The sequence below is a fragment of the Eutrema salsugineum genome, unplaced genomic scaffold (assembly GCF_000478725.1).
Source record: "Eutrema salsugineum unplaced genomic scaffold, Eutsalg1_0 scaffold_5, whole genome shotgun sequence".
NCBI classification, from domain to species: Eukaryota; Viridiplantae; Streptophyta; class Magnoliopsida; order Brassicales; family Brassicaceae; genus Eutrema; species Eutrema salsugineum.
In genome coordinates this window covers 744,751-757,896 of record NW_006256612.1, presented here as the reverse complement: position 1 = coordinate 757,896, position 13,146 = coordinate 744,751, and the positions used below count along the sequence as shown (strand labels likewise).

At 30.4% G+C, this 13,146-nt stretch overlaps 2 protein-coding genes across 2 annotated transcripts; one reads left to right on the top strand and one right to left on the bottom strand.

The window, feature by feature from the left end:
* Positions 1-320: 320 nt before the first annotated feature.
* Positions 321-1,273, top strand: LOC18991646 (tropinone reductase homolog At1g07440). Its single transcript, XM_006414963.2, has 3 exons — positions 321-424; positions 509-716; positions 819-1,273. The coding sequence occupies exons 1-3, from the start codon at positions 345-347 to the stop codon at positions 1,119-1,121; spliced, it is 591 nt and encodes a 196-aa protein (XP_006415026.1). The 5' UTR covers positions 321-344; the 3' UTR covers positions 1,122-1,273.
* A 6,115-nt stretch (positions 1,274-7,388) lies between these two features.
* On the bottom strand, positions 7,389-9,296 carry LOC18991645 (probable cysteine protease RDL3). The gene is made up of 4 exons (XM_024152938.1): positions 8,837-9,296; positions 8,147-8,388; positions 7,896-8,033; positions 7,389-7,795 (listed from the first exon to the last, which is right to left on the bottom strand). Exons 1-4 carry the CDS (start codon positions 9,276-9,278, stop codon positions 7,493-7,495), a joined length of 1,125 nt encoding a protein of 374 aa, XP_024008706.1. The 5' UTR covers positions 9,279-9,296; the 3' UTR covers positions 7,389-7,492.
* Positions 9,297-13,146: the final 3,850 nt, after the last annotated feature.

Here is a 13,146-nt window from a genome sequence, read left to right as displayed (position 1 = left end):
TATTAGTTTAACTAAGAGAACTAGACTAAGTTCATCTACTCATGTTATTCCTAGAAGATTCATTGATTAGTTTGTCTTCTTAAGGTCACGGATAAGAACAAGCGGGCTCAATGTCCCACGTTTAAAACATTATTGAATACTGTGCGTTCATACTAAGGCTCTGATGAGACACATGACTCACCGAACGAGTAGGATCCTCAAAATATGAGATATTTCATATTGGTCAATGGTGGTAGATCGACCATCACTATTTCATAATTGTGGCCTTCAATATTTTTACTTATATTTAACCAAAAAACACAAACTATTCTGATAACATCACCATCCACTTCTATCTGAGGGAAATGGCTGGAGAGGAGCAAAGACGCAGATGGAGTCTTCAAGGCAAGACCGCACTTGTCACTGGTGGAACCAAAGGCATCGGGTTCGTAATCATCATTCTTCTCTCTCCATACATCTTGAAATCACTAGGAACTACACTAGGTTGTTGATTCTTGAAACTTTCTAGGCATGCTATAGTAGAGGAACTTGCAGGATTTGGGGCAATAATACATACATGTGCTCGAGACGAATCTCAACTCAACGAGTGTTTAAGTGAATGGAAAAAGAAAGGGTTTCAAGTGACTGGTTCAGTCTGTGACGCATCATCCTGGACCGAAAGAGAGAAGCTTATGCAAACCGTGTCCTCATTGTTTGATGCCAAGCTTAGTATACTTGTAATTAGTCTCCATCCCATATCATTTGATTTGTATTGTCCTGTGCAAGAAAAAAACTTTATTGGCTGATTCATGTCTCGGATTGTATATTCTTGATATTAGATTAACAATGTTGGTGCAATCCGGTCAAAGCCAACAATGGAACATACAGCAGAGGATTTCTCGTTCCACATTTCGACCAATTTGGAATCTGCGTACCATTTTAGCCAGCTTGCACATCCTCTGCTCAAGGCTTCAGGATTTGGGAACATCGGGTTCATATCCTCTGTTGCTGGAGTCGTGTCTCTTAATGTCGGCTCAGTCTACTCTGCCACAAAAGGTACCGAACTACTGATATTTCACTCAAGAAGAAACCAAAACCACTTCTCTATGTGTAGTTGGAAGAGCTCATATAGTAGAGCATAGTAGTAAACAACGTGGACAGTATACTCTTCTTTATAATTCGGTTTTATACATGTATTAGTTGATTGGTATAGTTCTAGAGCATAGTAGTAACTAGTAAGTGATCTAAGTGATTTAAACCATTGATTATACATATGCATTATCTATATATCATATTTATAAGCGTTTAAAATGTATATTCATAATTTATTTATTAATCTGTCATTTCATCATAATACAATTTCAAGTTTATTAATAAATTTAAATTTTTTAGACTTTGTATGCTCAATTTAATTATATGGAGCCTATGCTTTTCGTTAGCATCTTTTATTGTATGTTATTGCGTGATTTATGGGTGTGAGTTATCTTTAGTAAATTGTTCCGATAAGGTCCGATATAATCTAGTTGAGTATTAATATTAACTAGATGATTGTCCACGCGATGGATAGATTATATATTTAGTGATAATTTGTTGTTTTAAATTGAATTTATGGTCATGATAAAATGATTATTTTTGTTTGTTGTATATAAAATAAAGTTTACATCAAAATCAATGATTTATAGATATGATTGTGAATATATGTCATGAGAGCAACAAAACTTCTGATTATGTATATATTGATAAACAAAAAATAATTTTTTTTAGTGAATTGAAATTTTTTATAGATTTTCATCTGTAGCTTTTTCTATTTACTGGAAATATAATCATTAAACAAATATAATAAAAACTACTATTTATAGCAAATGAATGTAAATTATCGATTTTTTAAATGCTTTTGTAGTGGGTTGATCTCTCTTTTTAGTTATAAATAACTAGGGTTGAGTCTGCGCTTCGCGCGCATTTTATTTTATATTTTTATGTGTTTTACATTTTTATATGTTTTTTTAAAAAAATAATTTGTTTGATAATTTTTTTTATAGTTTAATAGTTTTTTTCTATATTTATATTGTACAATCCTTATTAGTGTTTGTATATAATAAAATTTTTTCTTAATTATGTTATTAATTTCTGTTATTTTTTTTATTTCATGTACTTTTATATTTTGTCTGTCACTATTGTGTGATTTTTATTACAGTATTAAAATTATTTTTTTTTGTTTATGCTCTACACGTTGCGCAGTAATAATTTTTAATCATTTATTCTTACAAATTTTTGAAATTTAAACATCATATTTATCTATTTTTGTTAATTTTTTCTTCTTCTCCATTTTCATATTTTCATATTTTGATATCTTTATCTTCTGTTCTCTTTCTTTCTTTGTTTTCATATTTTTCAAAATCCTTTTTCATCAGCTTTGTGTTCTTTTTTTTTCCTTATTCCTCTTAATGGTCTTTAATTTCTATTATTTTTCATCTTTTTAACATCTTCTATTTTTGTATTTTAATTTTTCTTCTTCCTTCTATTTTTCTTATTATTTTTCATTATTTTTGCTTTTTTTTAATTATCGTCATTTTTAAACATTTTTTCCATTTAATAATTTATCATTTTTAAGAAAATATATATATTTTTAATCTAGTTAGAATTACAATGTTTTTAATTATTAATATCTAATTATCACTTATTTTTTATTTATACTATAATTTTTTAAATTTAATTTAATTTATACTAAATATATTAATAACAAACATTGATATATTTATTAAATGCATACTTTAAATATACTTAAATGTTAAGCTTTATGAGTTTGGTGATGTGGATAGTCTAGATGGAGAGAAAACTCTCTCATTATATAATAGATTAATATATTACAACAACAAAATTATTTGTTGATTAAGTATATTCGGTGTTATCATCTTTCTACAAAAAACAAAGTATGTATGAATAAATTAAAATCTTATAAATATGATAAAATATAAAATTAGTAGAAATTATAAACTTAGAAATTCATAATTTTGCATATGTATAGATGTTTATTCTAAATCATCTATATTCTATAAAACAATTCTATACAAAAAATAATACCCATCTTCCAATAAATTAATTAGTTATCCTAATCTACTTCATCAGATTTTTTGCTCTCTACTTCATCATCTTCTTCTCTTTCTTTCACTTGCACCTAATTGAATAATGCTAATGAACCAATGCTAATAAATCCATACAAGAAAGAGAGCTTAGAAACAAAATAATTTATGAATATCAACCCGAATGTCAATACTGAGGTTTGTAACTTTGTATCAATCCATGTCTGTATTTATAAAACAAATGGTTAGATTCAAGTCGGAAAATATATTAGAAAACAATATTATATTATAAATTTCTAATACTATGTTCTGCACTTTGCTAATATTAAAGATGGATGAATATCACATAAACAATATTTTATTTACCAAATTGCAAGAAATAGAAGAAAAAAAATTATATTTTTGTAAGAAAAATAGAAGAAGAATGAATTTTGGAAGTTTAAACTTACTTTAATGACCAAAAACTTTTTAGTCTGGACACCAAATCTTCAATCTCAATCCACTACCTTCCAGGCTTTCACTACATTATGCCTTCAATTTTCTTATTCAAAAAAGTATTACATAAAAAAAACATGAGACCCCTAGAGGTGTATTATGGAATATGAAAAATATGAATAAAGGAAATAAGAAGGCCACAAAGTGTAGAAACTTACCAGGGTTGTCAATCGTTGGAGCCTCCCACTTGCCCTTGTAGTCGGGGTTATTGATTTGCTACAGAAGGACATGACAACCTTGAAAGGTAAAAAAAAGGTTGAACATGTTATATTTACCCCTAGACAGTTAGATAGACAAACTTTAGGCTTCCATTCACCCATATACTCAAGGTTGGGAATGGTCGTGGCAGTCCATTCACTATATTCTTCATTATCCCAGGCCTCAGGCTAAGAGGCTATGAGAAAGGACACAAAGAAAAATCAGCAAATACAGAATACATAATTTTCTACTGTCAGTAAATGAATCAAACATGGTGGTAAGAAAACAGAACAAATATAAAAATTTATTTCAGAAAATCATAATCTTTTCACAACTGCAACAGAAACACATAAGAAGCCGTGTTAAAATTTTTAAGATGTAAAAATTTGGGGGAAAAATTATATTGACAATGCCCTACATGAATCCAAGCAAACTTTTAAATTCTGCTAACCCATATACTGATATACAATGGTTTTCTAATTGGCTTTCAACTAATATGTTTGTGACATTTGATAAGTGATTAAGTGTGTATATAATGCGAATTGTTTTGTGTTTTGACAGCACGTGATATTTTTTTTTTTTTATATTATATTGACAGCATGTGAGCTATTTATAGTAAATGAAAGAAACGAAGACGTTTATTTTTTGTTGCTAAAAGGTTAAACGAATAAGTTATTTTTCTTCAAGATATTGGCTTTGTTTTTAACTCATACGTTATGGTTTTAAATTGTTTCGCTTTTAGCTTTCAATCAATCACATAATAAGATTTAATTGCCATATAATATTTGAGGTTTAATCCCAATTTTCTTCCCCTCATTGATCCATACGTTAGAAAAATTGTGTTTTATTGGACTGTTTTTTCAGTCAATTTATAATTAATGTGAAGTCAACTCACAATTGAAAGCTTAGTGAATTAAATTACAAATTGACGTTACATTTGTTTACAATTATTTTTTTATGTACAACATAAATGTATCTATTATAATTTTTTGGTTTTCTTAGACTTATCGATTATGTAACCATGGATATATTGATAGGATGCTTTTTTGGTTCCACTAAATTTAGTAACTATATCAAATCATATTGATGGAACGATGGAATATTCTAACTCCTCTTTCAATTTTTTTTTGAAATATATACTTTTAAAATTTTTTGTAGGAACAAACATTCATATACATTTTTTTTTTAAGATGTCATATATGGTTTTTTTTGATAAAGATGTTATAGATGCTACTATATTATTGTTGTTTGCATGAATTGAATGAATTTAATATGATTTAGTTGTGTAGTTTTAAATGAAATAACTTTTAAAATTTTTTTTGAAGAGAGTGCCAAGTGGCCCAATAGAGAGAGAATGAAAGTGTTCTTTTATAAATATGATTAAGGTTAATTCCCGCGCTAGGCAGATATTTTTTTATTAAGATTTTATTTTACTAAGTTTATAAATTTTATGTATTTTAAAAAAATATATAAAACACAATGAAAACAATTTTTTTAAATTGTAGCTAGTATATATGTTTTGAAAAATTAATTTTCTATATGTTAGATACAATTTATAATTCAAGGTAAAAAATTCACATTGTTCGTTGACAAAAAAAAAAATCACATTGTTCAGCATGAAGAGTACACAAATCTAGACATGCATTAAAAGTCTTGCATACTTTAGGAAAGCAATGCATCTCCAACTTTGGTTATACTCTCGTTTCCTCGCTAACTCTTTGACAAACAATGTTAGTTACACTCTTTGAGTTAATAATAGAGGATTTTTCTGAATACATAAATAATATTAATGTATAGGGTTATTTATGCAAAAAATAATGTAAAGGTTCAATTTTTAGAATCTTAAATCAAAATTTTACAACAAAATCATGCATATGCCAAAGGACTTGGAAAATTTCCAACCGAAGAAATAAATTAGAGAAGTAATAACCCGAGAGGTAATCAGAGAGAAGAAAAAAGTAAAGTTCGAAGCACTCAAAGTTACAAAGTAAAAATAAAGAAAACTATATATTTGTAGGAGTGGAAGGAAGAAATGACGATAACATTTTGTAAAACTATAATTTAAGTGCATTCTAAAATTAATATTCCCTAGACTTGTATCTGCGCATACACCCGAATTTTTTTTTTACATAATTTTTTAAAAAATATGTTTGTTTTTATATATATACGTAGTTAAATATAAGAATATGATAATTTGCTTGATTATTTGATATTAGTTTTTAAAAAAAAATCTGTATCAAACAAATAACTTTTATTTTTATTATTTTTTGTATAATGTATTAAAAATATTATTTATTTATTTTTATTAGGAATGTGAAAAGTCTTAATTTTAATGTAACTCAATGGTTATGAACATATAGATAAACATTAAAAAGAAATTTATGTTAAAATTAGTGGTATTAATTAGTTTTTGATTTTTAATTATAAAATTTTTGATTTAATAATTATGTAAAATGATAGGTGTCAGCTTCTCAATTACTGATGTGGCAAGATATGAAGAGAATTCACCTATTTTCATATATATGATTAATAGAAAAATTATTACAAAAAATAAAATAACAAGAGTTAAAAAGATATTTGTGCTAAAAGAGGTATATTTAATGAAACTCATCGATATTATTATTATCAATTAAGGAGGTTATATAGAAATTTAAACCCAAATCATTGGCAAAAGCGAAAGTCTAGCTATCTCAAAGCAAAGCCTAACTAATTAACTGAAAAACAAATATAAAAGAAGCAAACCATAAATCAGATGACGAGATCAGCTTGATTGGGTATACAGTATTATATGTGATTGCACATATCCCGCTTGAATTTTGGATTGGCACATTAGAGCCCAGACGAACACATAACAAATGAGAAACATTATTTAAAAATGTTCTTTTGTTTATGTATTCATTACAAGAAATAAGATATAACCCACGCTATAAGTGAGAACAATCGATTATTAAGAACTAGCTATTGGTGAAAACATGAATATAAAACAATGTATTGATCTAGATGTTTACGATAATTTCAATAGATTATGCATTATGAAATAATATAACAGTGAAGTTTGTTTGCGTATGATAAATTGATAGTAAAACATAATTTAAAATTGATGATAAACTACATATATTGTATTAGTTAAGAATGGCTTGGTGTTGAAATTAGATACATATTAAGCTCAAAGAAAGATAGAAGCATGTGAGGGCTATAAGAACTCATAGGTTGGCTCTGAAAACCATCCACTAACCTCTCAAGTGATGCAACTGTGAGGACATTGAGCCAATTCATGCGGGACTTATACGGTATGAAGTAATTATTATATCGGCCTAGAAACTTAAAGTTTCTTCAGAAATTGAGAACTTCTAGGAAAATCTCGTATCAATGTTAACATCTTAAGTAGTTGCATAGCTTCTCCTCCCGTCATAATATCATAGTGGTTTGTCTACCCACCCATCTTTTCAAGCTATCTTGAGATTTAACGTCAACCCCCCACTCCCCCTTGAGAGGATGGACTAAATGTTGCATCAACTTAAAGCGTGACAAGAAAGCTAATGATTTTAAAGAACCTTGCTGTTCTCGTCGAAAAGATCTCGTGGAGCTAAAATGATACCTTAGTTCAAGCAAGAGGTTTGAGACGATTCTCGTTTTCTTTACTAATACTAAAACCAACGAACAACAAACAACAAACGATTCTGCTTATACAGCCGAAACGGAGAAGATTAATGGAGCTCGAACATCGATGAAAGTCTATCTCAAAGCAAGGTTAAACTAACTAACTTAAAAACAAATAAAAGAAGCAATTTAAACACACTTGGAGACAACAAATTAGATGACGAGCTCGACTTGATTGGGTATACAGGCGCTACTGCGACTGCACATTTCCCGGTTGATTCATGAAAGTTACGTTGGAGCCTAAGGTATCCACCTTCTCCCCATTCTGGTCCCCATGAATTACGAATAAGCCAATAGTCTCCTTCTTCTGATGATGTTCCATACCCAACGATTAGCACATTGTGGTCTCCCCACAAATTACTACATGGTCCTTTATACACACCCTGAGGAAGAACACAAGAAAAACAAAACTTGATCACAACTTAGTATTAAGTTTTAAAAAGAATATCAAAGCATTTTGGTTATAGTGTCAATTGGAATTACAGATGTGTAGTCGCTCATGTTTGCTGCTGATATCATAACACTAACAGGTTGATGAGCAACAGCTTTCATCAAAGACATCTCATCTTTTTCAGGAACAACCTCATGACCATCAATAGTAACAAAACGAGTGGTAGGCATCTGTGGGTTGAAAACAAAGATTAAAGAACATATAAGTTACCAAATTGAAACCACAATCAAAACTACGAAAAAAAAAAATGTCAATAATATACTCGTATGTTGGTTTTACAAACCTCAATGGCCTTGCATGCGGCACTAGTATTGCCAACATAAGGATAAACTTCATCTGTTACTATACCACCGTTTCTTACAATGAACTCAAAAGCCCATACTGCTCCACCTCCAACACATCCAAAGTTGCCGTTCCCTCTATCGCAGTCAATGAGTTCTTGTTCCGATAAAGATATCAATTCTCCGGTTGTGATCTGGTTTATACCTTCCACAGCTGCCGTAGCCGCAAACGCCCAACAACTTCCTATTTATTAAGGCCATGATTGTTTGAATAGTTTTTGGATTTTGGTTTTTAGTTTTTGGTTCTTGGGTTTTTTGTTTTCACTAAGAATTAGTGAAAACTTTTACAAACTTGTCCCCTAATTTTTAGAAAAACTACCTTTTCTACATCTTGATTGGATAATAAAATTGATTTTAGAAAGAAAACAAATTACAAAAATTCCTAGTGGAATCTACAAACAATAAAGGTCTAACCACCAATCTCACCCGCAATCACAATCCAATCAAATAATGCTAAGAAAAATGATTGAATAGTTTTTAGTTTTTGATTTTGGGTCTTTGGTTTTCTGTTTTTCATTGAGAATTGGTTAAAACCGTAATAAACTAATTTCACTATTTTTTAGGAAAATTACTTTTGTAACATCTTGATTGTTGGACAATAAAATGGATTTTAGAAAAATTGGAAATCATACCACAGTCTCCTTGTTTTTTAACTCGTGGAACAACTGCTCCTCCCTCTCTCCAATCGACTTCATCAGGCAAAATATCTCCTTCCATGTACCGATACCTTTCCGCTACATCTGATACGCTTGTTCCTTCCATCTTCCCTCCTAAGTAATTAGCTCGAAACTCATCAGCAGTCAGGTCCGAGAACTGGTTCAACCCGCGTTCGTAACTCCGGTTCGGATCCGAATTGTGTTCTTCAATGCGCTTCAAGTTATCTTTAAAGACCTTAAACCGCCTCTCCTTCTCTCCAAGACCATTATAGTTCTTCCCATTCTCCACAATCCATTGCTCGTACATCTTCTGCACCTCCGCTTCATTCCGCTGCGACTTTGTTGAAGTCACGACACCAAGAGACAAAGAAATTAGTAACACCAAGAGGGTCAAGAGAGTTATAGAACTTGTAGACATTGTTTTTATGGGTTTTCTCTTTCTGTATTTTCTTGTTTTACTTCTTAAGTATACAGAATGGGAAATTTTTGGTCGTTGAGAGAAGTGGGAAAACAAAGAAACACAGAGAGATGTGGAGTGAGAGAGAAGGAAGATCAGATTAGACGTCTTCTTCGTCTTGGCTTCTTCATCATAATATTTTACTATTTGATGGCACGTTATGGCACGTTAGTTTCTTTTAATGAACACATGATAAAATAAAGAATATTAATTTAAATAATGTTTCTCAATTATTGGGCACGTTGGAGCCCACATGAACATATTAATAACAATCATTATTAATTGAAGAAACATTATTTAAAAATAAATGTTAATTATTATATCTATAATGAGATTTTTTTAAAAAAATAACTTTTTGTTTCTGTTTTTATGAAAATGCTAAAAATTTAAGACAATTTTAATTATGTCATTATAGGTAATTTAGACTAAATATATATTTTTATGTTTCAGTGATGTTTTAGGTATTGGCACATAAATTAAAAAATATTAGTTTATCATCTACCTAACTATAATTTAAAAAATGATAAAACAATATGCATAATACAACTAAGGAGGCATGTCTCTTATACAAGAAACCATTTTTGTTAATAATGATATGTTTGAAACAAAAACTAATTTTAATTTTTGAGTTATTTTCATAAATGACCTATAATTTGAAGCTAAATGCAAAGATAATCTTTTTTTTCTATTTCTTCAATAAATACCACTTTTTCCCTACTATCTTCTCACAGCCATATACATATTTATGAAAATGTCAATATGTATTAAATTTTCGTTATTTTTAACAAATACCAAAAAGACACAATCATCCTAAAATATATTAGTTATTCATGAAAATGTCATATTCTTCAATATTGCCAGCCACCATTACCAACCACTTTTGAAGTTCTTACTATTTCTCCAACCAATTTTGAAGCTCTAAATGCTTATTGTGTCGCTCATAACTTCAATTTATCTCCACATTTCTCTCCAATTTCATCTTAAAAACTCTTTCATGCACGTTTTCATAAGTTCCAATTTCACAAATCATCGATTTTTGGAGTTTCTTGTATAACAACGACTTAGCTAGTTTGCTATCGGTGCAATACAAAATTATGGGTGTATGTAGAAGCTAATCGAGTTCAAATTAGAAGTAGGTAAACATCTACTTCATTTTCTTTAACATTTAGCTCTGTTTCGTAAAAGTAGACTTCATTTATAGTCTGTTAGTCAAAACAGATGTTAGATTTGTAATTGAACTTTTTGATATTTTTGAAAGTAGACTTCTTTGGAAGTCTGACAATTGTCCTTTGAAAATTAAAAAACTATTCATATAGACTTCAAATGCAGTCTCCGTAAAAGCGAGGATGTTTTTGCATTTGACCAAACAAATTGTCAAACTTTTGACTTTTATTGCAGACTTCCTTAAAAGTCTAAGATTTTGTTGTTTGACTCGGGAGGTTATTTTTGCAATTGATTGAGATGTTGACTACTTTTAACTTTTATTTCAGACTTTTTTTAGAAGTCTGCAACAAACAAAAAAAAAAACCTAGCACACTTCATAAGAAGTCTGCTATCAATTGTAATAAGATTTGGTCAAATGTAAATCTGACCTACAAGTAAATAAGTTCTTTAAAAGTCTGCTTTGAATGTCAACATTTGGTCAAATGCAAAAATAACTTCGAGTAGACTTTGTTAGTAGAGCAGACTTCGTAGGCAGACTTCTTTATTATAGTAAACTTCCTTTATCCGTCAGCAGACTTCTTAAGAAATCTATTCTAAAAGTCAAACTTTTAGTCAATTGCAAAAATAACTCTTGCATACCATTGACTGCAAAAAAAAAAATCTGCTACTAAAAAGTCAAACTTTTGGTCAATTGCAAAAGTAGTCCTTTTTTAAGACTTCGATACGAAATTTTCCCAGTGGACTTTGATCGGATATCTGCTTTTTGATTTTTTTTTAAAATGCATTTTCTAAAATATGTGTAATGTTTTTTAATTTTTATTATTTTTACTTGCATGTTCGGTATGGTTCTTGCATCTGTATGAGTTTGGTGTGTTTATGTGTTATAATTATAAAGTTATTAATTTTCTTGTTTTAAATGGTAATTATCACATTTAAGCAGACTTCATAAAAAGTCTGCATACGAAGTCTGTGATTATGTATTAACACATCGAAGCTGACTGCATATGAAGTATGTCTAATTTTTTTTTAATTCGTTTTTGGCATAATTGTTACTGTTAAAAATGTTTTTTTTTTGACATGTTTATTTATTTTTTGTGTTGCATCCATATAAGTTTGACAAAGTAATGAATTTTCTTGGATGTTTAGGCTTTTAGCGGATTACTGCAGACTTCTAAAGAAGTCTTCCTGCAGTTATTTCAGAACACGGTTTCTAATGGAGTTTAACATTTTTCACAGATCGATGTTGATTCAATTGTCTGTTGTATTTGGAGAATGGGTTATGGGTGCTCAGTCGTGGGATTTTGTGGTGGATAATCACAAAGGAGGGATGATATTCTTCTTGAATGATGGTTGTACACATGAAGAACTCATGGCTATGGCTCTAGATGATTATATGCTGGAGAAGAATACTGACTTGGTGTCGATCACTTATGTATTACCAGATTCAATGTTACAAAAATGGCTCCAGATACCTCTCCTATGCATATCACAAATGATAGACAAGTACAGAGCTTGATTGAGTTTACTAGGATGCATGTTATACATCTTTGTGTATCTACTCGTAATGATCATGTGGATATATGTGATGGGGTGCTGGTGGCGATGGGAATGAGATTGCAGCAGAAAGTGAAACTGCATAAGAAAGTGAGGACGAAAATGTTGATGGTGTGCTGATGATCAATGACAACATCAAAGACGAACCAGTAAAAGAGGAAGACGATACATTGTCTGAAGATTAGGACTACAGACAATATGGGAAAGTGAAGGATGAGGTTCAGATTCTCATTCAGAGGGTGAGTGGATTGATGATGAGGTTTCAGTTCCTCAACAAGGATATGAAAGAACCTGGATTTACAAAATCAAAGTCAACAGAAGTTTTGCTAGCAAGGATGAGCTGATATCAGAGATAAGGTTGACGGCGGTTATGTTAAATTTCGCATTCAGATCTGATAAGTCATCAAAACGTTTGTTTGTGTCTAAATGTGCTGTGAAATGATGTCAATAGAGAGTTAGAGCAGCTATAAAGAACGAAGCAACGACGTTTTGGGTGACAAAGTATGTAAAAACTCATACATGTTCTGTTTCAGACCGGTTGGCTAACCGAAAGCATACTACTCCAAGATACATTGAGAAGTTATTTATAGAGCGTGTGAGAATAATTGATGGAATTACTGCACAACACATCAAAGATTTTAATGAAGGTGATGTTTGGTATGAATCTAGATTATACAATTTCGTATAGAGCATTGATGTATGCACAAGAATATGTGAGGGGAACCCTAGAATATGGATATGAGAATTTACATTCTTATTTGCATCAAATCGCAGAAGCCAATCCCGGGTTATATTTAAATATCTATTACCGCCCTTGAACATGACAACCATAATATATTTAAATATCTATTCATAGCTTTCAGAGCTTCGATAGCTGGTTTTTAATATATCAGACGGGTTATCGTGGTTGATGGGTGACATCTGACTGGGAAGTATGAAGGGACTCTGCTAGTGGCAACGGCGTAAGATGATAATTTCCAGATATTTCCACTAGCATTGGGATAGTAGACACTGAGAATGATCGTGCATAGGAATTGTTTTTCACAAATTGCACGACAAATTTCCTTTGGTGATAGTTTCAGACAGACACAATTCCATTAAGAAGGCATGT